This window comes from Ciona robusta, chromosome 1, assembly GCF_009617815.1.
Source record: "Ciona robusta chromosome 1, ASM961781v2".
Classification (NCBI taxonomy): Eukaryota; Metazoa; Chordata; class Ascidiacea; order Phlebobranchia; family Cionidae; genus Ciona; species Ciona robusta.
The window spans coordinates 8,129,418-8,157,104 of NC_143235.1; the positions used below are offsets into that span (position 1 = coordinate 8,129,418).

Sequence of the window (27,687 nt, forward strand, 5' to 3'; positions counted from 1 at the left end):
TGGCAATTTAAACCGAACAGTCATTTGGTCAAACTTTAAGGCCGCCGGTTTTAATCGAATGCCTGCTTGTATTTTTAGACAGGCGGCGACATAAGTCTTGATGGAAGAGAAGCGTTCAAAGCTGATGAACCGCGGGAACAATAACGAGGTTTATCGCGAAAACGATGTACGAAAAATTGTTTCTTGATATTTGTTTACTTCCGTTAATCCACGAACCAAAGAGAGGTTTACGATTGCTGGGGCGTTGAAAAGCCAAACATAGGACATACCTGTGTGTTTGTATTTTAGTTAAGTATTCATTTAGACGTTGCGGTCTTTGATGTTTAGCTCGAGTAACCTTGCTTGCGATAAAAAGCAACTGAGCAACTGTTCAGCAGGTTTTGCTGTTACATTCTGTCAATCAAATGCACCACTGTCCCCACAAGAAGACACTGTAGATTTCTGAAACATCTGCGACAAATGTCTGTTACGATATATAGACTCCTTACGTGTAGGGATACTATAAAATAATTAGGAATTTCAAGCAAAAATTACTCCAATACAGTTGTGCTAAAGCGGTTCTTCTAAAAATGCAAGAAAATACCACAAATTTACAGCGAAATTAAACGTATAAGTTAGTTATTGATAATAATAACACGTGTATACCAAGGCAAGGTCAAGTTCGTGCGTTCCAACCAGTATGTGAACGAGGTAACGTTGGTAGAAATGGTTTCAAGGCGTTTTTTAACTGCTGTTTGCTCTCCCATCACCCATGCAGACTGCTTGGCACCTCTGTGGGTTAACGTGGCCAAGTGGCACAAAAATCTAATCTGTACAATTAAGGCACTTGGAAAAAGTCCGGCCACTTAACTCTTGGTTAGCTGCCCATATATCCAGGATTACGTGGAACAAAAACTTTACCGTGAGAATATCGGTTTGGTGAATGTTTATAGCTGATTTAAGCAAAAGTTCCATTGTTTACGCCTTTAAGTTTATGTTTTAAATTCAAAAAAATCAGAGAAATTATAATTCCTGCCTGCAATAAACAAATTCGTAATTCTCGACTTACCTAAAATAAAGGTGTTCTGCGGTAGCCTATACTATATGTCTGGTTGCTTTAATGATTACTGTGTATAATTATATAGTATACGTGGTATAATTGCGCTTGTCGCGTGGCGGTCATGTGATCCTTGAGACTTACAGTTTTAAAATCTTACAAACTTGTTTCATGTGCAGAAAAAACAGGAGTATAACGGTAAGCAAAATGTTTTTTTGCGGAAGCTCTAAGCCAACACAGCGTAGCCTATTCGCTTGCAGTACACTGGCAAAATGGCGAGGTTTCTATTTTTCTGTTGACCCCTGCATATACGTAGTATATCCAGTCAAATAAAGTTTGATAATGAGTGTTGCTATGTGCTTCATCTGTCTCATTCCACGTGATAAAGTTTACGTCAGGCAAAGCTTACGTGTTTACGCAATCCGCCATTGCTGTACGTCGATCAAACTCGGTTTATCACGACGCAACAGTTGTCGACGTATTAAGTCACTTCGTAGTTTGAGGAAGCAACACGAGAAGCGACAAGGAGAGATAAACATATCGTAGTGGCTGCTTCAGCGACGCCGCGTAGACGGATTCCCAGTTTGAAATTCGCTTAGCGTCATTGCGGACGTCCGCTCAGATGAGATAGCAACGTACCTTATATGGCATCACGTCGCACTGCTTGATAACTGCCGGAAAGTATCTGTCACTTCCTCTCATCTCTTTGAAGAAGTTTTAGCTTCCTGATGAAAATTTCTGACATCTTAAACGCCAATCAATATACAATACGCCATACAACAGGGTGTTGTTTAACTTTATATATTCTTGTGGTGTAGTCCATATATAGCGAAACCCACAAAACGGAAGACGTAACAACATAATCATGATAACATTAAAAGCAGATGAAACGTTGTGGAAGAAATATTCTTAAAAAAGCTGCGTCCAAAACATCAAAGATAAAACTCCATGCAAAAGTTATTGAGCGCATGGAATAAATAATATAATCAATAGACGTCTTGAAAAATACAGTGGAAGAAGTTGAAAAATGTGAAACAAAGTATACGGAACATGAAAACATTTTGAAACTTTTGCAAATTGATCTATTACACTTGGAATCGCGTTTTAAAACATAAGGAAGCTGTGACGCTATTATATATCGCAACGTATCTGTGTGCTTGTGCTGGGTGGAATGGTTTGCAAGAAAGAACTGTGCTGTTGGTTATTGTGCATTCTGAAGGCGGGCTTGTAGATTATGCAGAGCGTAGAGCGAAGCATTCCGTAAACAGATGGCATCTGGTGCCGGCATCGGTGCACGCGCCAACGCTTCTTGTTGCAACTGGTTGATGAGTCGTTGCGCAGCTTGTCGCTCTGCTTCTCTCTCCTCAGTTGTCTGCCTTCTGCGTTTAAATATGGTACGTTAAGGAAATTACGAATCGAAATTAAAATATTGATATCGTTTGAGCTAGAATAGCAAGCGTAGTAATCGCGCCAATCAAATATTACTCCTCGGGATGTCCGATCACACGCTTCACGCGCCGATCACGCCGTGAAATTACAATTCACGAGCACAGCAGGCCGACCAAACGAACGAAAAGATTTGAGAGCGAGAGGTCGGCGTTTATCTTTTGCAGAGATGACTGATAATGCCGCCAGGGTGTGAGGCGAGGAAAAAGGGTTAAAGCAAAGCGGGAATACAGGTCGATCGAAACAGGTGTGTTATGATTTTCTATAATAAGTGTAAACGCCAAGGGCAACTCGAAACGTTTATGAAATGTAGAAGAAAAATTCAGCAGACAAAAAATAAATCCTCAATGCAGTTTTGTGTTGGAATAACACATTTCTATACGCAATGATACACACTTAGGTTTTTATCTATTTTATATTTTATTTTGATGCGAAATAGTTTATAAGTTAATAAAAGCTGGGCAGATTTCATAGAAAATTCGAAAAAACAAACATATTTGAGCCTGATTTAAATTAAGCAACAACAGGTATCATAGAAGTCATAATGGCAGTCATAATATACCTCCCACTCTTTCAAGGAGAAATAGCGTGAAATTAAACTGTCGTTATTACTTTCTCGGTTACAATCAGCACGGATGGTTAAAAATCAAGCGCCAAAATAAACACGTTGGTATAACTCGCACTCGGTTAAAAGTCGATTAAATAGCAAGTTTCAACTACATATTGGCTGAACAAAAAGGAGCAATACAGCTTTATAGTTATGATCTTTACAGTTCTTCGTTGCGAATTGGACGTCAATTAAACCGAAGAGTTATTGAGCTAGCGGTCGACGTAAATTGAGGCCTCCCATCAGCACACTGAAGATGGCCAATTGAGATAAGCCGGATCGTTAGAGGTTCTTTAGATGCGTTCACTACGCTGATTGCAGCTTAACTGAGCGTGAAGATAAAAGGCTTGATGGGCGGAAAGGTAAATCCACGCACGATGCGTATTGTAGTTCCTATACGAGCAATCTTTGCTTGAGTTCCTAAGAATGGCAAAGCTTTGTTTGGCCCTCCACGGTCGCCGTGTAGTAAGAAAACGAGCACCAATGAAACAAAGAGACACGTTTGATTATTGAAAGTAAACGTTGGCATGAAGGGCACACACGGTCAGAGTCGTATCCATCCTCACCTTTCTTGATGCGAGGGTTTTGGAATGAGATAGGAATCTGGCCGGGCTTCAAACCTCGGTGGGGTCTGGGCAACAGAACCAGGCTGTGGACCACCCAGCTGTCGACTTACATGGGACTCGGTGTTTACAAGTGGATCTAGTTCAATGATGCAGATCAGGGTATCGGTTTCAAGGGCCGCAACACCCGACGTTAGAATATACAGACTATACCAAGAATGCAACAACGCTTCGTTTGAGCTCGCCTTCGTAAACACACGGACTTTATCGATCAGCAAAAGTACCAAGCTGATCTTACGTTTATATCAATTTAATACCACCGCGCGAGGATTAAAATTTCTGCTACTATGAACTTTTGGTGAAACGCCAGTTTGTTACCGCGAAAAGTATTGTTTCGTATTTTTGAAATTATAGCTTTACAGTTGTAAAAGCGAAATAATTTTATCCAGTACGATTTGTTTCGTAAAATTCTATTTTAAAATATTTTTAGAAAATAACTAGTTAATAAACCGTTTACTTGTATTTAACAAACACGAATCTAGCAATATTAAGATACGCAAATAAAGAAGTTGTTTACTGTCAGATGGTGCGGTTTAAAACAAAATGGCGGCGGCGTGCGGATCCCATACTAAACAGCGGCTCGTGTATCGAGCCTTCCCATTAGTGACTAAATAATCGGCGTGTCCGCCCTTCTGACATCCACATTTGAGATGTGACCTTGCCGAGTGACCCGCTTTCCCCATGTTAAGGTGATTAAATGAGTTCCCACTTCTGCCAATTCGATTGGCAATTTTTCGGAAAACGCGCCCAACGTCAAATCCGATTGCAGCGAGGGACCACAAGCAAGCGGGAAGTCAACTGTCCAAGTGTTAATATTTAATGTTTTCGAGTTAGGACAATCAGAACAGCGTAAAATCGACAGCAGTGCACCTCACTTGGTGATAAAAATCGATCGTCTCTGCGCGTTTTGACGTTTATTCGGTTTTTATTGCTGTTAATGTCGAAAATTAATAAATAAGACTGCGGCGTTTCGGCATAATTTGGTTGTGCGAATAAATAGTCAGGAAATGTCATAAAACTAAAAGTGGATGGGACCTAGATCGATCTGTCTCCTGTTTTTGCGATCTATGGACTGCCGTCTTAACTTAATTTCATGCAAAGCGCTGCCTCATTATCGTAAGCAGCCGATGCTCCACCTGTCAGTTATGTTTTAACTTGCTCCAAACCAAATTAAAGTGCCGATTTGAAAGCTTGGGAGTTATTAGCGTTGAAATACACGAAAATCAATAGGCTTTTCGTCATGTACAACGGCGCTCTATAATTCAGCATGTAATCGACAAAGTTATCACGAAAGACAGTGTGAGGATATTTCCTAATTCGACAGCGGTACTGTAATAGCGGTTAATTACTTGTCTTACTCCGCTAAGCTGTCAGAAAATCAATGTAATCGGATAAGAGATTTAGTGTAGCATCACAAAAATGTTTGCGACTTAAATCATTATAATCTGTGCAGGCGACAGTAAAACGTTCGGGTAATTATTCAAAAGTATTGGTTACCAGCATTAACATAATATAGACCAAATATTACACGTTGGATGATCTTCGACCTTATTATTACGAAAGTCGAAGTTACAAAGTGTTCACACGATGCAAGAAAAAAATGCGTTCGTCGTGATTAACTTGAGTGTGTTATGACAGCCTGTCGATAAATTTAAAGAGAGTGTCGAAGTTATTAGGTTTGGCGTTTTATGGCAATACGCTCGTATCTATAAAAACATATTAGGTGGTTGCTTTAGACCAATTGGCCAATCCTGGGTCTGATATGACTGTGCCGTGACCGGGAGTTTAAGATAAGAATGTGCCTCATTATACAGTGTAGATTTTCTGGAAGCGAACTTAACGCTGATATTAAATAATAAAATCTGAATGTTTTGGTAACAAAACATTTCGTGTTTAGATAGATTGACTCGGGCGTAAAGGAATGCAAATAAAATTAATAAAATAAAGTAATTTGAATTTAGCTCTTAAATATAAAAATACAATGAAAAACTTAAGTATAATTTGAAATTAGCTGTTAAGCGGTTTTATGTATCAAGGTATCTTGTATTAAGGTGCCACGATTTATGTTTCGTGTATGAAGGTACCATGTATATATTTTTAAAGATTAAAAGACAAAGAATTTGCCCAGCCATACAGACAGTTATGTCTCAAATATTGTTAATTTATTGTTAGTTCAAAGCAAGTTTAAAAAAAAACACTAAAAAGCAACCAAAACTAACCTCCACTTTGTACGTCGGTTTTGAAACCAAGTTTTTACTTGGGCATCAGTCATTTTAAGTGACTTTGCCAGTGCTGCTCGCTCCGAACTCGCAAGATATTTCTGCCGATGGAATCTTTTTTCCAGTTCACATATCTGAATTCTACTAAAAGATGTTCGAGGCTTCTTTTTCTTTGGAGGAGTTCGGTTTTGGTATGGATGCCCGATTCTTCTGGTGACTGAAAGAGTAACTTATTAAACCTTTAAGCGACGAATGTTGGTATTCTGGCTTAAAGTGAAAAGGCTTTCATACAATTAATACAAAAATTGAAAGCTTTTTATATATACACCATAAGAATATCGATATTAAAAATTAGACAATTTATGTTTGAGAAGACATTTTTTCTTCATATAAAGTTTTCTACATTTTTGTTTTCACAATTCGAAATACAATGTGAATTTAATCGATTTATGGCTATTCAAACCGTTGACGGATTGGACAACACGTTCCCTATATTTTCGAATATTTTTAGTTAGACTGTTTCTTTTGTTAACTTTAGCAAACTTATATACAGAGGTATTTTATAACTTTTACTGCCTGGAATAAACAGAAGTTGTCACTGCATGATCTGGGATTAGTGTAAGGAAATCGCATACTTGCATAAAAAAGTGTTAACAATTTGCTGCCGTGTTTGAATCTCTGTTCACTTGTATTACAAGCGATACCAATTATTCCTATCGCATGTTAGTTATTCGAGAGTTTGATCTTAAGCATTGCCTCGGGTGTAAAGAATGTGCTTCTTAATCGCATACAAGTTGTCCTGTATGTTTAAATATACCACCTGACTATATAGAACAAGATAGACTGTATATGCAGGCCAAAAGAGACGAACAGCCTATCATTGTAGAAAAGGCTGGGAACAAAAAATGAGATCGGCGGGACCAGAAACTGAAACCCGCTTTTAACAAATTATTCGCTATGATTTATAGTTATTGCTAATACCCTTAACTGTAAGGAATATCTTTCCAAGAAAATTTTAAGCCAGCGTGATGTAAGTTCGTTAATTTCGAGATTTAGACATGCTTGTTTCCAAAGTGTGGTGGGAGGGATACTCGATCACTATATGCTATGCCTTACTTAGGGGAAGCATGTAACATGATACGGTATTATATCACTTCACAAGGAGATGCGTCCAGTAGTCAAGTGCTTTCAATCGTTTTTTTTTTGTAAATGTCTTTCCGGGGCCATATTCTCTTTTAAAACGCGTTCCCATGTAAGACCGTGTACGTGAAGTACGAAAACAGATTTTTTCAATCAAAAAGGTTTCAAACAAAAATTCTTTCTGCACGATATTTTCTACGAATCAAGTAAGGTCATACGAGGAACATTCTTTAAATCTCGCTCTGCTTTGATGAGATTAATGCGCGTTCCGCAAGCTTGTTAATGCTTCTTTATTCGAGGTAATAGTTTGTTGACTAAACACTGGATATCAGTTTTAACATACTGCGATAGATTATATAGCATAGAGTTTGTTCGCCCACCTATTTGCCAATCGTGTTTTGAAACAAGCGCGTGTTTTGAAAACAAGTTTTGTTTACTTTAGCAAAGGGGGGACTTCCGCTCGTGTGTATTTTGGGGCGAAAATAACAAAATGGCGTCCACACGAATAAGTTGTAAGCGGTGGTGCGACAAACTTCATAACTATTATCGAATATAGTATAGGTATAATGGAAAGTTCGTAAACCGATTGTGTTATTATTATAGTTTGTACAGTGCGGTTACTGGTTGGTAAAACCTGCGTATTTTAAGATACTTATATTTTAAGATACTTATAAATTTTAGGCAAGCTTTTATAAAACTATGATATTGGAGCTTGCAAATTACGGTGCTTATAATACACAAGCTCAGTACCAATTTAACGGATTGAGAATAAGCACATATTTGTACCCACGTGCTATTCGTTCCCGTCTGCTTTCCATCCATGGGAAGTTGGAAGTTAACAGTGAAGATCTGTGGAGGCTTCGGTGGTTGGGAACTCGAAGGAGGCTTCCTGACCCAGCAGTGGCCGCTGCAACGGCTGAATCAACTGCGGCCATCGCGGCTGCTTGCTGAGTAAACGTTGTATGTGCTGGGTTGACGTTTAGTGCCGGGGTGGCCAAGGATCCGACCCCGCACGATGTTTGGGGTAGCCCGCCGGTCAGCAAGGCTGCTGCCGCCGCATAGCCTGTACAACAGCTCCCGTAACAGTTTGTTGCAGCGAAAGCACCGCTGTAATGGTTCCCCAGTGTGTTCTGTTGTTGGCTACATTGAGACTCCTTATCGTACAGTTTGTTAAAACCGTCAACTTCACACGAGCGGAACCGACAGTTGTTGAATTTAGAAAAATGGCGATCGTGGGGGTTGGGGTCTGATAAGGGCTGTTGTGCCTGCGCTGGATCCTTTGTTGTCGGGGAGTTGTCTGAACTTGTATTACTTCGAAATAAAGTTTCGTTTCTGTCCGAACCACTTACATTTGTACCTGTGGCGTTGGAGCATGCGCTCAACTTGTCATTATTAATTGAACCAATTCCATTTGAACCGAACTTTCCACAAGATTCTATTGATCTTCCAGGTTCAGCATGGTGGTTGTTTGGTGGGTATTCGTTCCCATATATTGAGTTGCTACGACCTCCATAATTCGGGTAATAATCTGTGAATCTGCACCCATTATAATACTGCCCATTGTACAAGTCACTGCTCCAGTATCCGCCCAGCTGGGGATAGAAGTAACCGTTTCCAGAACCGCTGTTATTATTGTTCGACTTTTCGTTCAAGGTGTTACTGGGAGCCTCATAACTTCGACCACAGTACTGGTAAGAATCTCTTGCCACGCCATTGTCATCGTCCATGGTTGATCCTTCAGAAGCTGGACTAAGAATCTGGTTAATGCTAAATGATATATTTTCCTGGCCGTGTATGTGCGCTGGCATGGGCCTGGTTTGATGCATTTTCCTAGTTTTCAAATTTGGTTGTTTCAGCTTGATTTAAGTTAAACTGTCAGCAGTACTAAATAGTAACTTGTAAATCGTATATGTTGGCCAAAATATTCATTTTCCCAGCTGAAAGAAATAAGGTAACTTTATTTGATTGCACCTATAAACATAATAATTATGAATAAAATAACAAACGCGTTGTAACCAACTTTAAAAATGACACTTTACCAACAGATTACCAAAAAACTATACTATAGGCATACTTCCCCGTCTAAACATGAAAAAAAAAACAACAACAGAAATAACAATAAAAAGTTAATGAATGTTACAATATTGAAACTGAATAAACATATTGCAGCAGTATATTTCTCTATAACAAAACACGGTTTAAAAAATAGTTGAACCTGAGAAGCCATGGCAACCTATTTATCCTGTTTCTCCTTACGAGCATCCAGCAGCCGACAATATGTCCGACTGTCTGGTAGAAACACAGTGCCGCAAAAGAAAGCCTTTAGTGACTCTCTTTTTCCTACACTTTCTTGCGTCACTAAGTATATCATTCAAGATGTACATGTACGTTTCTTACGTAACAGCTACCGGTTTCTAGCGAGTTTACGCGTCTCAATTAAAACATAATTTTGAAAATCTGTAATATTTCATGCACAAAATAGTTCACAATGCAAATTGTGGTAAAATTATAATACTGACTTATTTATGAAAAAGAAGGCTGCAGGAACAAGTCGTCGTTGGGAAGCAGGCCGCTTTGTAATCGAGAAGTAAGTTTAACTTAGCAGTCGGATTTATATGAATTAGTGTAACTTACTTTCCCGTGACCATCACTCATTTTAATATTGATGTATTGTTGGAACATGGGCGTCAACTCTGGTTAATGTATTACACGAATTGTTGCCATTTGGCTTGTGGTACGTCAAGGCGCCACTAACTAATTTCTTTATTTACAAGTACACCGAATTTTCGAATGTCAAAGTGAACATGATTCTACTGTTGTTTAAGTTTGTGGACACCACAACGAAAGCAGCGGGGTTTGGGCAATACGAACAACTTAAGAGCTGCAGATGGTTCGTTTATGTTTATTTTGTCAGCTGTATTATATATTATACATGTTCTGCTCGATTGCTTGCGGTTACTTTTGTAAGTGTTCCCGGGGCCGGGAAAAGCAGGTAGTTATAATTGATGCGTCTTTACCGTGCAGGGTTATCTTCAGCAGTTGTGGCCTACAGCATGGATTTCGTCTGACGCTCACCGGCAACAAATTATTCAATTATGGTATTTGCCCTGGACGTTTCCAAAACACAAACTGTTTAGGATTAATTCAATTAAAACGATGGCCCAAACCGAGACCCGGTAACCTTTTAATGAGAGCGAGCGATAGATATTATCGTTTGCGCATTCTTGTACACCCTATCAGGCGAGTGAGTAATAGTTTATGACGAAACGGAATCCATGCGTTGCCGTTGTTTTTCTTGCCCGAGTCCCACGCCAGTAGAAATATTACCTCGACATATTTTGCGTAAAATTCGGCGCCCCTTGTCCCACGAGGCAGATAACGAATTTAAACGTTCAAGGAGTAAATCATTTCATCCTAAATGGATTATTATGAAGTCATTATCAACAACACGTATGTCTAGATGAACTTTAACGCGTTATACAGGGAATTGAACGTAAATGAACAGATAGTAGCGAATCGAGGTATTACCAGCAGAAGCACATCACCACTATACATGTTCGGGCAAGATTCGTTGACAACCTTTACAAAGCATACATTCACTATTTTTAAAAGTATTTTACGACCAGTAAAATACGAAATAAATGAAGAAATAGTGCTGATTTTTTTTTGAAACAATATTGTTAAGAAATTCGGCAGTGCCTGTAAAAACATAAGAAAAATTGATCTTAAAAATAAAAAACATTTGATATTATCTTGGCTATCTTGGACCACGTTAAAGAAGTAATCTCAACAGAAACACCATAAAACATTATGAAGGCAACTCATAACAACAGAAGACCACACGCACTTGAACAGTGTTAGAAACACACTTTACCACCCAGACCGTTGCTTGAAAAAGGCTGTCGTCGTTTACATAAAGCAGTTTTTATACTTCTCTTAATATCGGTCTGTCGTTTCGCGTTTTGCTTGTTTACGGGTTGTTTGTTTAAAACGCTGGAACGACGTCTGCTTAGCGTGTTGTTTTAGTTCGGGGTAGCTTGGGTCCTTACCGCTACCACGTGCAGCACGATTGTTGGGGCACGGTAATGGGCCGTGCAGCGTTTTTCGGCGGAATTGGAAACGGGTTTCGTTTGATGGCTCGTTGCTCTGATTATAACTAAACCCACGCGCCGTTGAAAGGATTAGAGAATCAAAACTCAATTCCGATGCACGTGAGAGAAAAGTTTGTCCTGCAAAAGCGAACCACCTTAACAGCGAACAGGACTAAAAACTGCTTTTTTCTTTTCCCGAATTTTTGAAAAACAAAGCTTGCGGAAATAGTGGAGGTATATTTCATCACACGATTACGACTTAAAACAACACAACGTCACCGCCCACTTTTAAATAAACCTTCCTGGATTCGGGGAAAGTGCTATGGTACTTAATAGGCAGTATGATGACAGGGAAAGGGCGGGAAAATTAAACAAATCAAGAAACATGTTGTGGATTATTGTTTTTGTGTCCAGATTCAAGCCAGTTAATTTATCTTTAAATATATTACAGCGGTGTAATTAGGGATACCATGAGCACCTAAATTCCATATTTCTTGTTCGTGTTTTTAACAATTAACAATCATATTTTAGAGTCGCGAGAATGTGGTCATATAATTATGTAAAAATATTTGTTTATTACCAAATGAGACGAGCAAAGAGACATACACGCCCATAGCGGTATAGCAGCGTTGACTCTTGTATATACTTGAATTCTCTGATGAGCTAGAGCCGCTGGAAGCAGGCGCAATAAATGTTGTACCAAGGCGTCTTGGATATTATTATTGGAACACTTTATGGCCGATGCAGTTAAAATTCCAACCAAGAAATTCTACTTTATTCAGAAATGGATTCGTTCCCGTTAATTTGTTTGCGTGAAATTATATAGTAGGATGGGAGAATATGGGACACCTTTAGCACATAATATCTAAATATCCTGATCGTGTTTTAAACAATTACTAACAGTCAATGGGAGTCATGGGCAAATAGTTTTATCATTTCTTGAATGTTTTTTGTTTACTAATAAACGGGGCGAGAAAATAGAGGTAAAGGTGTCCCGTCTTCCCCCACCCTACTACATGCAGGCTAAAATTAAAAGCATTACTGGTATATTCAAAACCAGAGTCATTTTCAAATGCTTATTGGGTTTTCACGATGAGCATAAAGGATATGGATTAGTATACCTAGCATATCGGCACGTTCTTGCGAGTAAACAAAACTTAATTAGACTAAAGATACAATATATAAAAGCTGTACCTTTGTGCAAATATGCCGTATATTTTAGCAACAAAATGCGGCGCCTATATTTAACTTGCTCCTTACTGCCACATTGTGTCCATAAAACCAATGTCGAGTCTAATTTGAGAAGTTTCACCATTTCGCTTTTTCAATTAGTCGTAAAATTAGGGATTAGCGTCTGCTGTAGGAATTTTAGAATTTGATTGCCTCTCCTAGTTCAGAGTGTGAATGATCGTAAATCGCAATCAAGTTCCAATTGTACGCGGCACAAATCGAGTTACCTGCGACTCCGCACAAGAAACACGAAAAATACTCGAAACCGAACGACCGCAATTAGTCTGGAAAATTTTGTAAAAACCAAAACTGTTTTTCTTGATTTTAATTGCAGCAATTTATAGAAGCACTATCGATTTACGCAGAAGACTACATGTATAAATATATACTGTATATGAAATACATTGTGTTATAAGGTATAAAAATATATGAATTTCAAGACAAACTAAATACAGTGGTATCTACGCTCTTATGAGCACCTATGTGACGTCAAAATAGAATCATATCAAACATAAGTAACGTTAACAAGGAATGTTTCCTCATTCTTGTCGTCGACATCGTTGATGAAAATGTGGACGGGAAATTTTCCAGATTGCTTTACACCGGATGCAAATCGGAGACCAATAGAAGTGGTTTCTCCAGGTCCAAGCTGTTGAAACATTTCACAAATTTAACACTTTTTTTATAAAAACACCATAAAATATAGAGGGGCGGGGTAAGGTGGGTCACCGTTTTATTCTTTCGTCCCATTTGGTATTAAACCAAGTACATTCAGAGAAATCTAAAACCGTATTCGCAAGAACCCCATAGACCGCTGTTAATTATTTAAAACACAATCAGGATATTTAGATACTATGTGCTAAAGGTGCCCCATCCTCCCCTATCCCTCTATAATATTAACAAAATCGCATACACAATAAAATAGATTAACAAACAATATCTCTGGATATTTAAAGCTCGAATTCTGAACAGTGTTTCGGTGTATGAAAGCATTAGTTAAATACGCTTCAGCGCAATTAAAAATCGAAGGGAGTTCTTGATTACAGACTTAAAATCACGCTTGCAAACTCGATTTGGTGACGTGTGGCACCTTAGGGATTTAAATCCCACGCAGCAGGTTGCAGGCAAGCAATTTACGATTCCACAGAAAAAATCTAAGTTTTTATTTTAATTTCCATCCATTAAACTGGAGCATGCGTTGTTGTGGTCATTGTCGCCAGACTTGACGAGGCGGAAAACTATGACGTAAATTTTGTAACTTGTGTGGGAACTAAAGTCGATTTGGATAAGATAAACTAATGGAGTGAAGTGTAGATTTAAAACCCAATTAATTTGCAATTTTTTGTTGTTTTTTTTCGTAGCGTGCTTTGTCTCTTTATTATTCGAATTAATCTTATATTCGTTACCGTATTTAAATGGATAAATAACAAGAATATTATAGTAGGGGGGAGGGACATCTTTGGCACATAATATGCAAATATTCTGAACGTGTTTTAAACAATTAACAACAGTCCATAAAAGTCGTGAAGATAAAGTTTTAAAATCGATTGATTTTTCATTGTTTACTACCAAATAGGACGAAAAAATAGAACGAAAAGGTGCCCCATCTTCTCCCACCCCACTGTAAATTATGTTATTTTGAACTTAAAATGCGACAATATTTTAAACCTCCATCTCCACATCTCTAAAGTGCAGAAGATCTGACCGACTCGTCATCAGATGAAACTTCTTAATGTTAGGGTAAGGGTTTGTGTAAGAGATCACTTTATTGCAAGCCTTTCCACCAGATCTTGGTAACTCGATGTCAAACTCCTGCATTACAATATACAGGTGTATTTATATTACTTTGTGTTTAATAAAAAATAATACTAAAATAAAAATAAAAGCGATAATGAGCTAACTCTGGTCTAAATCCCAGGTCTCATAACATGCTTCGCAATAAGACCCCGTCCCCACCCACACATAATAACACCACTGTGCACCAGTAACGGTTTAATTATAGCAGCAAACCCAAATAAATTATGTCATACCTTGGTGATCATCGGTTCTCTAGTTTTCACAGCAACCAACCACGTTCTTATGAGTTGGTGATATTCTGTGTCAACCACGTTCACGTACATATGTTTGCTACTTCTAGTCGTGCTTGTGGTTCGAACTCCCACGTTTATCTCATGCACACCATTCGCTGGGAGAAGGAAAGCTTCATCTGGGGCGAGCTGTGATATAAGGATAGAATATATTTGGTCAAAAAGCAAATATTAAATAGACATAGGCAAATATTAAGTTTATGTAACAAAACATGCATGGAACAGATACTGAGATACAATTTTCAATTATTTCATAATTGGGTAACTTAAAAGTTATAACATGGGTGTTGTATTTCGTATAACATGAAGTAGATTTATACACTGTAGTTAGTGGTCGCTTTTAAGTTTTCACTTATGTAGTTTTGCTGGTTATGGTTTATTCATTATTTTCTGGTTTATTCATGACAACACACACCAGAACTTGAAACTTGGACCACATATTAGTGACCACTGAGTTATTACTATACAATGCTTTACCCAGTATGTGCAAGTACACTATGATAACCGGCATAAATTAAAGGCTGATCAAAAATTGATAATCAGTAATTTCGTTATATCCTTGTTCGTTGTGCGTCTAATAAGAAAATTAACTTTACATTTTCAAAAGACGCATCATATTCACGCATGCACGAGTAATAAAACTACCTGCATCTCTTGTTTATGAGAAGCAAAGCATTGCACCATGCGCGCTGTCTGTGTGCCACGAAGAACCAGGGAGAAACGACTTGTTTGTCCCAACACACAGTTAACATCCACACGTTGCAAAGCATGAACGTAGAACGACCAGATTTGAGCAGGAATCGCAAGGAAAGGGTCGCTGTCAAAGATTTCAATGTGCTTATAACCACAAAGCCAGAGCATCGGTTAGATTTTAAAAATCCAAAAATGATGTTTAAACAAAATGTATAAAAAGTTTAATTGCTAAGAATTAAACAACAATAAAATTATGCACGTTGTATAAAATTGTAATCTTCTTAAAATGATAAAAGAAGAAAAGTTGGATTTTCACAGAACATTCGTATCGTAAAAATAAAGTCCATTGAAGTCAACTATTTCCTATTTAACGTCTGATAAGTATGGCTGATGATTGATGAATTATTACTTGTATATAGCGAGGTAGAATCTACGGACAGTCGGTGACGATCCTGAAGGTGCTTTGATGAAAATCTCACGTGGTTCGTCACGATTGAGTGACCTCGCTTGGCACACGATCTCCTGGTCGCTACACACGACGTGAAACTGCTCGTCTGGTTTAAGGAAGGTTTAAGGAAAATATTTAATTAATTATGGTATAAAAGTGTTAAATAAGCACTTAGTTTGGTTAAGACACAATAAAGGGATGTAACATATAAGTAATTGCACGCATACAATTGTTTGGTGTCGTGGCATAGTTGTTGGTGTGCCTGCTGTTAGCACAGAGGATTCAGGTTCTAAGCACTGCATTGCTACCATTGTGTGTGTTCTAAGGCGCATATACCGGAAATTGCTCTAAATCAGTAGTTTAATATGGGTTGTTAGTTGTTACACATGTGATAACTAAGAAGCAGGCATGAGATGTGTGAAACAGAACACCTGTGGTAGAACTGTTAATGCCGCGGTTTGTTAGATAAATAAATTACATCAATTCATTGAATGCACACATGTTATAGTAATGAAATATCTGCATTTGTATTACAATATCATGAAATATAACAAATAGAAACATGACAATAACTAGGTGCTTAACTAACATACTAAGTAAAAAACACCCAAAAATTCGTTAAAAAAATAAAATGAGAAATTCATTCTAAATTTATTCGTTATTGCAAGAAAACTGAAGTAACAACAAGTATTACCTGTGTTAACATTGAATGGTGGAAGTCGGAACCTTTTCTTCATGAAAGTTTGTTCAGGATTGTAGAATCTGAAGGTTTGGTCGACTACATGGGGCTGGGGGTCGATGCTTAACTGAAGCACGGAGAGAGGTCTACCGTCCATTGTACGCAAAACTGCCTGTGAAAATATTATTTCTATAACACGGGTGAGATATGGTTAGGCATAGGCGAATCACTTATTATACGGTTTGAAAAAACCTTGTTATTAAGTTTGATTTATTTATATCTTATTATTCCTTTGAAAAAGTGGTTGCATATACCAAGATAATTAGATTTGTTTTGTCTCTTTATGCGAAAGGTTTAAATTAAATTAAACTTAAAAAACTTTAACAACATGTTTTCATTCATGCACAGTTACTTAAAATAAGCATTTGAAAACCTTAATAATTTTAGCTTTAATAGTGCCATGGTTGTTTTGTTGTTTGGATGGTTGAAGTGAGGTTTTGGTTGCTTTGAAATGGTGTCCTGCTCCCTGTGGTGACACCGTGTGGTCAGCTTCATATCCTTGGTAACGGAATGGAATGTAAACCTTTTCTTTTGGACGGAGGAATACCTGATAATGTGTTGATTACATTAGATTATAAATTAGGTAATATAAGTATTGTTAAGCTTGAAAGGTAATACATAAAGTCACCATGCATGGCATGTGTTGGGGTGCCTAAATCACCAATTGTCATGACATGCAAAGATAAATAAACTTAACGCATAAACAAACATGCTTTGATACAATCTAAAGAAATAGCTTGTAGCCTCCTCAAAATTAAATCATGAAGTGTAGCAAAATAGGTTTTATTTTTATTAAGTGTAGTTGGAAACAACTGTTAGTAAGCCATATTTTGTTACTGAATTCAAATACATACTTGAGGTAAAGACGTATTTGGGTCAAAGTTGAACATATTTTCTTCCACAGGTGTATGTAGACCAGCTAATGATTTGAAATATCTCCACTCCCTTGTATCAGTTATTACTCTGTATAAAAAATAAAAAATATTAATAAATGTAACTTACTTTATCCTCCGGTGGTTAGAAAATGGCCGGCGTGCTAGCCACTGCACCCACGAACAATATAGACAAGACTGTCTTGTCGGTAATGCATTCTAGCTGCCACTGTAACAGCTTAACAGTTTTTCTTTATTTTAATGCTAAAAATAATTAAAAACCTGTATAACTTTGCATACATTATTCAAAAATATCGAACTACACATAAAAAAACAAAAAAAATCCAATAGCAGCAAGCATACAGTGTGTTGGCCATAAATAATCAACATTCGTTAAGTTAATATTTATTCTTATTTTCAAATACCTCAGCTCTGGGTTGTCGCACTCGATTGTCACGGTCTGTTGCACACTGAAGGGATTCTTAAGTTGAAGCTCGACGAACTCAGCGCTACCTAGTGTTGGACGTACTGTGTGCTTGGTGGTGATAGAGAGCAGCAGCATTTCCATGATGTGTTCGGACTTTAGTCGATCTCGATAAGTAGCGACAGTGTGCAGGTCACGCTGTTTTAATGATCTCTCCTGGTTGTTTTGCTGCACAAATACTTGACTTTTTGAGTATTGTCAAACTTTTTTCCAAAAACAAGCAGAGCAGTATATTAAACAGTAATCAAGGTTTGTGTTGGTTACATGTATCTTGTTTTCTTCAAAAAACATTAAACTATATGTACAAAGGTCTTCCACAGCGAAATATTTTTCTCAACTTTGTGCATGATTTTTGCCTTGATATAGCTTAGAATTTAGACAACATTTTAATGACCACTAAGTTGGAGCAATTGTCTCACTGTCTTGCCCAAAGACATATACCCTGATCAGTATCGATATCGCCGTTAAACTGGTGCAATTTGGTTACGATGCAATCACCTAAACCACTGAGTCAGACAAAATAGTGTATTTACAAGGCAAACAATAAGCTATTGTGCCAACAACCAGCATGTTTTGTAACCTTTTTTTATAAACAATTGAATCTTACCAATGCTCTTTGTCCGATGGATGGTTTGTTGATAATGGATCCTTCCTCCCGAGGTTGCTCCATGTTCCTCACAGCGATCATCCGAGCAATCTTCCGTTTCCGATCCGCATCTTGCTCCACATCCGATGTATTCTCTTTCCCTCTTCATCAAAACAAATGAAAATATATAGATGTATAAGTTAGTTAGTTACCCACCTACAGTATACAATTACATTACATTCACTTGAATGCTAGTTTAAGTATAACGTTTATAAATAGCATTCAATAAATTTGTGCACAATAGGTCACAGCTAAATAGTAAATTTAAAACAATAACTTGAAACAAGAGAAACAAATAAAACATTCTAGCACTATTGGCTTTATTTATGAAAAATTACTAAATTAAACAAAGCACCAAAACTATGCAGTCAGCATCAAACAAACACAAAAGTATTGATGGACAATCAATGTGAATCAAGAATTTCGCAATTTAAGAATTTAAACCTTTGTGATTTAATTAGTTTTAGGACTTTTTTGAAGTGTGACCACGCTTGCTTGCCCCCTGGATGTCGGTTACTACATTCAGTACTTATTAAGATTGGAGCCTGTTGAAATTATTTTGGCAGAATTAAAATAGGGAACCATTACAACTTACAAAGCATCATCCTTCTTTACATTCATGAGCAACAACTCCGATAATTCTTGATTAGATTCTGCGAGTTTCTTCACTTTACAGCGGTTCACATATTTTCTATCTGTGTGAGTTGTATCAACAATTAAATGATTGTAAAATTTTGTGATTCAATATCTAGGAAATGTAAATACTACTTTTTGAAAAACTTTAACAAACACTTTAAAATTGTAACAAATATCATACAAATTCAAAAAGTTAAATTTTTAATTTAATGTTAAAATGTTTGTTAATTTCACACAAAAATAACAATGTTGATTATACAACATCCCACTTAACAACTTGACTTACTTATGTTCGATTGTTGAAGAGCAGAAGCAAGACTTCCTCCTTGGAATCCACATCCACTTAAGTCTGCTACCACCAAGTGGTTCTTCTTCACAACACTCGACACCGAGGATTTGCTCTCAGAAGGAAATCCAACGTTTCCAAGTCTACAGGAAGTAAATGTTTTTATGTTACATATGTTACCATGTTACATATATGAAACCTCGTTCAGATATTTCTATCTTTGTATTTATAAAAGTCTCCCATCAATATGGGCCAGATGTAATCTACCTATCTTTATCACAAATAGAGAGATAACTAAAACTCGTAAATAAAGAAGCGACTAAGTTTAACAATCAGTTGTGGTTCATTTATATTTAACTTGAAACATTCTGCAGACTTTGCTTATTTTCCAGTCTGTAAAGTGTTAAATATTTTAGACAAAAACGTTGATGTTTAACAACTGATTTCCAAAGATCAAAAAACTTACTTAAACCACTAGTTTTCCTATTTTGTAAATTCTAAAAGACAGTAACCAGACTGTTGTCTTGCCTCAAATGTAGTTTTCCTCTGTGTGTCTTCACCAACCCAAGTGGACGAACGCTTCCCGATGAATTTAAATCTCCAGTGAAAGTTGGAGCGACATCTGAATGTTCCGAATACACAATATCCAACTCATGGTTTACACACACAGCAGGTTTGCCTCCTCTCATTACATGCTACACATAAACATTTGATGCTATGTTATATTGATTTTACTTTTAAAGTCACATTGTGTCGAGTAGCATAGACCGTCGATGTGTTAATAGTCAGTGTTTACCTTTTAGTAACCAGATGAAGTGAGTAAAACCAATAATGCTGTTACCATTGCTATTATGTATGTTCTTGGACAAGACACTGAACAGCAATTATGGCAACCCAATGATCTCTAATGAAGTAATGGAAGTATCCAAAAGGAGAATCATAAACAAATCAATCGTATATAACAAACCATACTTATGATTCACCACCACACACATAGCGTGCAATAAAAATCCATGACATGACTTTGACCAGCCACGCAAGTATAGGTGATGAAGACAAACCTTGAGAGGAACCGAGAGCGATCCAAGCAACATCAGTGAGTCTCCGTCCCACACATCAACATGTAGATTATGTGTGGAAAGATATTTAAGAAAGGTTGCATTATCCCCAGGTTTCATGTGAACGGGATCCACATAATATTTAATTTCAAGACCAGGTCGTCCTGAAATCATAATTTACAAAATTTTGTTTTAATTTATAATTAAAAAGAAAAATTATGAAAATAAAATCGATATCTTATGTTTTTCAACACGACCGTGGTTTGGCTTCACTTCTATTTAGTGTTCGCTTATTATGTAAACATTTGAGGCATGTGGTATGTGATGCCTCAACTGACATTGGTTCCTCTACAATTTAAACAATAAGAGTAATGTGCCAGAAAATAACTCCACCTTTAAATAGTCTTAGTACTGCAAACTAAAACTATTATTTAAACATTTTACCCAAATGAATTTAAATATAGATTTATACTGCTATAATTTGCATTACAGTGTGCGTGGTTTAATCGGATAAGGGTTAGCCAAATATCTTTTAGTGTATTTTATGTTCAGTTACTCTCATCTATATCTTTGGCATCTATGATGATCCTACCTTCATCTAACTTCTCTCCCGACTCAATCTTCCGGAGGACACATGGAGCTTGAGGATTCCCCTCGATATCTGGCTTCCTGATGATCGACATCCTCTGTGTGCTCACTGGGTGGAAGCGATAAAACTGGAAGGAGAAGAAGATGGAGTGGATCGGAGGAGGAGGAGCTTCAGAGGATGCGGGAACAGGATGCGAGAATGCGAGGAACTGGATGATGATCTCGTTGGTCTGGAAGATGACAAAATTGTTTGAAATATTGACTGTAACTAGTAATGTTTGGTATGCATAAACAGTAAACACTCATAGTACTGTTAGATTATATTCAAGCAGTGTTCTTGTCTATAAAATACTAGTCCACATAACGGCATCTAAATCCTCCCAATTGGCCATAACGTGTGGCAAACAAAAATATAAATAATACAAACTGTCCCATGTAGATTACAGCAAACAAAAAAACACACCCTGCCCTAGGTAAAAGGGTTAGCAGGCAATGGTGGGGTTTAGTTTTTTTTATCCAGAATAACTAAAAATAAAATTAAACCTGCAGCACATCAGTGATGTCATTATTGATGGCCGGACGAAACATGGGATCGCTTGCATCCACAACTTGAGCTGGAGAATTCGACCTATCCATGATGTCGGGGAACCCGGATGTATAAAGACGAGCGTATGATGCTCGTGATAAAGCGGGGACACTGAGGAATATGGAAGAAGTTACCAATGGCTAGCTTGGTCTAAAGGAAAGCTTAAATTAAAGCACAAAATAAAATCATACAATTTTTTTAACCTAAACAACCAATTGTTCTGTTGTTAATTCATATTATTTAACAGTTTTGAATTGCAGTGTCAAGTAAAATGTTTAGTAAAATATTTACTAGACTTGTGACGAATCATTAATAATATTAGGAAATACTATTTTGACACTTTTCTTACTAATTCAAAAGTCAGTAACCAAAATCAAAATAACCATCTTTTGGTCCAACAATGTTTGATTTAGTTTATTAAATATCAGGTTGAAGTATTAGTTTACTAGTTACATCTATTTCAGGATTAACAGTTGAAGTCATTGCTATGTTGTCTTAAACTTTAGCCATCTCAAATTTGCTTGTTGAACAACGCAAACTAAGACTGCGGCAATAAAGCAGTGAATACCTTTGAGCAATGGGAAGTATAGGAGGAGCATGAACAGGATGAACGTGATCTTCTGCTTCCAAATGAGTAATTTCTACATTGTATGTGTTATCCTGTGAATGATAGTTTATTACTCATGTGAAATGTTAAGTCATACATAATATAATATAGATTACTGTTTTACATTAAGTGGTAAATATTGTAGAGTGTAGTTACACATTTCGTGGTAGGGCAACAACAGTCGTACCTCAAGCCCGCTTACAAAATACCTTTTATGTAGCTGTTGTGGTAATTTCAACCCCCCCAAGGGCAACAGCATTAAACACCAACAGGATATTTTTATTTACTATGAATGCCACAGCGAAACTAGAGCTATGGTACCAGAGAAATACATCAAGATATATATAGTGTTTTTACTTTATATTAAACACTTCAACAAAATTTTGATACCGGCAACATTGAATAATCAAGCATGCCGCAAGTTCACACCTTTATTTAGTAAAAAAATGAACGGGACCTGTGTAACTGAAAAGTTGTTTTCAAGTGGGTTCTGTTTGCTGGGCGTCATCTCTGGTGAAACGGTCGTTGATTTTGATGAAATAGAAGGTTGAGGTGGTTCGTCGGATGTCAAGTAGCAGAATCTTAATAATACAAAATTAGTTTATACAGTATAATATTCCGCTGATCGGCTGATGGTTTTGTTATGGCAGATAGGTTGTAGGTAGTGTACTATAATAGAAATTATTTTTATACTAAAAGAGTCAATTTATATATTTATGTAATATTTTTATTTTGTACAAATAATAAAACTAACTGAAAGATGGCAGAAACATTACATAAAGGTGGTTGAACATTGAAATTTACCAACACTCTTAGGGTTCACAAACATAAGGTATCCCACCCAAAGTGATTCGAGTTAATTGTAGTGTTACTTTCTATTTAATTTATTCTAGCATTAACTCCCAAGTAAACAAAGCACAACAATATTCATTAAATGAAATAAAAGTAAGCTGCAAATCAAATCAAATGTTGATAATTCTATTATATTGTAAACAACAACTCTTACTTAACACTTCCATTCTTTACTTCACCTTCCTCATTTTTTATCAGTTTGTAAAAGTAGAGTTTATCAGGATTGGACGACATTCCTCCCTAAAAACACAAATATCGATAAATTTCGAGCAAAGTCTTCTTAAGTCGCCATCAAAATAAACTACCTTTAAAACCACTGTGATTGGTTCTTGAGGTAAACGTTGCATGGTGTATGGACACCACGCCGCCCATCGTAACATCACAGTCACTGGTTGCGATCTTAATGATGACATTGAACCTGGGGGTGAATTGACAGAGTGAGTGATGAAGTGGATATGATAAATAAAACTTTCAAATTTAAAGCAAAAGTATGTCATGTACTTTATAAATATATTAAATAATTAGAAAATAGAATTTGGCAGTGGTGGATAAATAATATAAAATAACTGCATCATTTTTTATGCACAATATTTTAAACTAAACTAAACACTGCAAACTAACAACTAAATTTAAACAAAAAAATTAAAAATCGTCCGCTGCAATAAAGTGTTGTTACCTGTGACGTTCCCATGTCCACTGTGAGGAACTGCTAGCACATATTCAAGCTGCATGACAATAGCAATGTGTGGATCAGGTAACATCTCGTTTAGTTGAACTCGACTACGAAGCACAAGGTTCATACTGCCTGATGGGGAACTGTAAGATTTAAAATACTAAGATTAGTTACCATCACAAACAGATACAAACATATACAGTGCATGTTTTCACTTTATGAAACTTATAAACTTTTAGGTTGATGTAGTGTAAACATAACTAGGTTCAAACTGCATATCAAGCTGCTTTTCAAGAATATGTTGAAATTGAAGGTGGAAAATAAAATGCATGGATCTAGAAAAATTATTGTAATAATTAACCAGGGCAGTGAAAGTGAAAATAAAGCCTTTATAACACAGATGCCTAAATTTCTAGGTTACCATGTTTGCAAGTTTGTAAATGATCGAAGTATTTTCTGATTTTACTTATTTCTGAACAGCTGAAAATATTGTCAAAACATAATTAACCACTGGGTTAGAGTCATTACCCTGTCCACCAAAGACACACACACCACAACAAACATTAAACTCAGCATTCCCGTTTACAAAGTAAGTTCTCTAACATGATTTACAGGGCGCTGGTTATAATATTATTAAACACTTGTTCACCTCACGGATGAATTATCTTTCCTTTTTCCTCGGAAACTTCCCACACGAGCTCCACCAATCACAGCCTCAGGTTCCACATGAACATACTGAGGTTTTTGAATATAACAAAATCCATTGTGAGCTCCAATCTGTTTAATATTAAAAAACAATATCAATTTTTAAGCAACACAATTTACTCTAGTTATTACTGCTGTCTGTGCATCTAAAAACTTACGCACCCAAGATGGAAATAGGAACAATTTTGAACAAAGATATCTAAACATCATCATTTACCATAAGACGACGTTCACTGACGATCACTGTCTTCCCATCATCAGTCATGTCATCTTTTCTCATCCGATCTTCATTACATCTTCTACATAACTCCTCTTCAAACTTATCGATCCTCATCCCCAGATTGATGGTTAGTTTATCAATGTATCCAACACATGGCTTCAATGAATTCGCTTTCAGGTAATAATCCACAACTGTGTCAAGGGAGAGAAAATAAATTTTAGTTTGATGTTCAGAAATGGAATATTACAAAAAAAACGTAAGTTTACTAAAAAAATTTTGTCAGCAGAACAATGATACAGAACTGCTACAAAATACACATAACTTGCATAAAAGAAGCACGTTGCCAATCCAGATATTTGGGAACATTATGTTGCTACAAACCTTAAAAATTTTTACAGAATCGCCAACTTCTGGCTAAGTACTAAGCGTAGAAAAGGAGTCGCTTGGTCACAAGCTTTTGAGCTTGGCTTGGCACACCTTTATTATATTTTTATCTTATATTGCTAGCGTTTTGAGCATTATTAAACCCAAGCAACATTTTTGTTTAATGTAAAAGTAAGACTTCAATAGAAAATGGTTGACGAACCTGGACCACTCTTCACTGCAATGTTAAGCATTCCTGGCACTCGTTCATCTGAACCAAATAAAACATTATCTGGCATCAGATGAATCACAGGAGATAATGCAAAGTGTTTCCTCAAAGTGAAAGTAACTTGACAACCAGGTACAGACTTGATGAGTGGATTGCCTAAACAACAAAGTAAAGAAACATTTCAATGCAATCTGCTAAAAACCCTAAAAATTTTAACCTTCAATTGGGTTTTACATATATATATAATACATATATATAGCATGTTTTATGGTTTATTTTACTTGTGTAACCATACACAAAGCATTGTAAGAATAATAAATACAACTGTTTCATTTAAAAAAAACCTACTGAATTAACTGAATTACTGATATTTAATTATTACCTAATTACTACTCAAACTCTTGGTAGACTGTACCTAACAAAATATTCAAAAAAGTAGAAAACTGTTTTTTTTTAATACTTTCTGCTTTAAAATAAATCAACATACTTTCAACAGGATCTTCCATGTACAACAAAGCTCTTGGGGAACCTTGATAAACATCAAATCTAAAATGAGAACGATTTTATACAAGTTTTAAATTAATGTACATTACCTATACTTCATTTATGTTATATAAGCCTATACAGCACTTCACATCATTTAAGATTATCAAATTTACACAAACAATTTTGAAAATACCCATTGACTTACTTTTTTGCCTGATCTCCTAGTTCTGAAACATCTTTTAACTGCTGTCCACTCTTGAATAAACGTACAATACCCCAACCTAAACATGATAATTTCTTTGCTGGTTTATCGTTAGGTAACGGGTTTTTCGGAGTTTGAATTTTCACAATTTCAACCACCAGTAAAATGTTGTTGTCCAATAACGATGTGTGAAAATAAACTGGCTGTAAAGCATAAAAATTAAATGTACATTTTTTAACCAAAACTTTCTATGCTGTGGTTCATGACAATGTTCTGTAAGCGGACAATGAGACGCCAGTCTGTAGAAAATGGTAGTTACTAAGAATTCACGAGTGTGCAAGATGGGTCTTTTTTCCTTGCTCATATTTAATAATTTAAAATTGAAACAAAAAGAACTTCGATTTCAAAGCTAGGTTTAGAAATTATGTTTATTTATCAAAGCTACTAAGTATGGGGAGCAATCTGATAGGATGCTAAGTACTTTAATTTGAATGGTATATTTTAGCATCCTTTTGGTTGGTTTGCAATTAATAAAATACAGTACAGTGTTGACAAATGTAAGATTTTACTTTCATTAAGACTAAACGCAAAGAGAAATTGTGTTTAACAGCACAGTATTTTACCATAGTTGGCAATTACACTGCAACAGTTACCTAATGTAACATAAAGAGTTAACGCTGTGCAAACCTGATTAAACGAAACATTAGAAGATTGCCCTTCACTACATTTAACCGGCTTGCCTTTCCATGTCCTCCCAATAAATTTATGATGGAGCAAGTCAAATAAAGTGAATCGTGCTTCATATTCTGTGTCGTAAACTTCCACCCCTCCCTGTGTAAACAAGTTAAAACAACCACTGTTTTTTACTTACAGCTGTATTTTAAAAGGAATACCAACCGTTAAATTTCCTGTAACTTGCTTTATAATAAACTGGTAACCTTGAGGAGTGTTGCCAAAAACTCGATCAGTGTGCAAATCGACATCTTTCCATTTATTAATTATAGTGAACCATGTTTTGTTTTGAGATTCTTTTCTGCGATCCTCCGTGTGGATATTTTGTAATTGTTGAAAGAGTTGAAGACTCATTTGAAACTAGAGATCTTTCCGCACGTTTTACAAACTACGTAGACTGCTTATAATGCATATGATGTTCAGAAATCGAGAATAACAGTTGGCTAACTGTGGGAGAGCAACAACGCCGATTTTTCCTTCAACGGAATTTCAATGTTTTGATACGGTTGAATAACCGTGTTTACTCATTCCCAACCATAGATATCGTATGTTTTATTTGAATGAATGAATGAATGTAACTTATTTTATCCTCGCGTGGCCAGAAAACGACAGTCGTTATCACACGGGTTTAACACCTTGTGCCACTTACGAGTTTAACATGTATGTTACTTTGTAAGTGATTATTTTTTTGAATTTTTCTTTTTTTTTATGTATGGCTGATAATTTAGACAACCCATTAGTGACCACTTAGTTAGACCATAGAATACTGAACATAGAAAGCCGACCTCATTGTTGTTGCATTATGACGAAATTTTCGTTACGGTTGAATGACACTCATTCCTATAATTACGCTTAGTATTGGAACAATACGTCAATACGTGCATATAATATTAGATTAATCGGTTTACATACAGAAATACTATGGCTCCTTCTCATTGTTCGGTTCCGGGTTGTTGCTACAGTCATAGCAGATCAAAAGTATTAAAAGAAAGTTGCAGGGCTCTTTTTTGTATAAGAAGACCCGAATTAGCCAAAGATAACGCTGAGCGTTGCCATCGAGAAACACTGACTAATTTCATCTTGTCAATGCGTGATGTGAAGGG

The 27,687-nt window shown here is 36.5% G+C and overlaps 2 protein-coding genes across 2 annotated transcripts; both read right to left on the reverse strand.

Moving 5' to 3' along the window:
* Positions 1–1,818: 1,818 nt before the first annotated feature.
* Positions 1,819–9,313, reverse strand: LOC149742652 (uncharacterized). Its single transcript, XM_089888424.1, has 3 exons — positions 7,862–9,313; positions 5,932–6,148; positions 1,819–2,415 (listed from the first exon to the last, which is right to left on the reverse strand). Exons 1-3 carry the CDS (start codon positions 8,895–8,897, stop codon positions 2,238–2,240), a joined length of 1,431 nt encoding a protein of 476 aa, XP_089744550.1. The 5' UTR covers positions 8,898–9,313; the 3' UTR covers positions 1,819–2,237.
* A 3,388-nt stretch (positions 9,314–12,701) lies between these two features.
* Positions 12,702–27,075, reverse strand: LOC149742653 (nephrocystin-4-like). Its single transcript, XM_089888368.1, has 28 exons — positions 26,750–27,075; positions 26,540–26,683; positions 25,856–26,055; positions 25,652–25,710; positions 25,159–25,320; positions 24,570–24,763; positions 24,297–24,424; positions 23,651–23,790; positions 23,280–23,392; positions 23,129–23,214; positions 22,580–22,703; positions 22,084–22,175; positions 21,473–21,626; positions 20,934–21,159; positions 20,345–20,505; positions 19,812–19,978; positions 19,284–19,426; positions 18,957–19,056; positions 18,323–18,464; positions 17,657–17,883; positions 17,214–17,322; positions 16,733–16,906; positions 16,315–16,471; positions 15,582–15,726; positions 15,125–15,296; positions 14,423–14,608; positions 14,061–14,204; positions 12,702–13,041 (listed from the first exon to the last, which is right to left on the reverse strand). The coding sequence occupies exons 1-28, from the start codon at positions 26,936–26,938 to the stop codon at positions 12,898–12,900; spliced, it is 4,182 nt and encodes a 1,393-aa protein (XP_089744494.1). The 5' UTR covers positions 26,939–27,075; the 3' UTR covers positions 12,702–12,897.
* Positions 27,076–27,687: the final 612 nt, after the last annotated feature.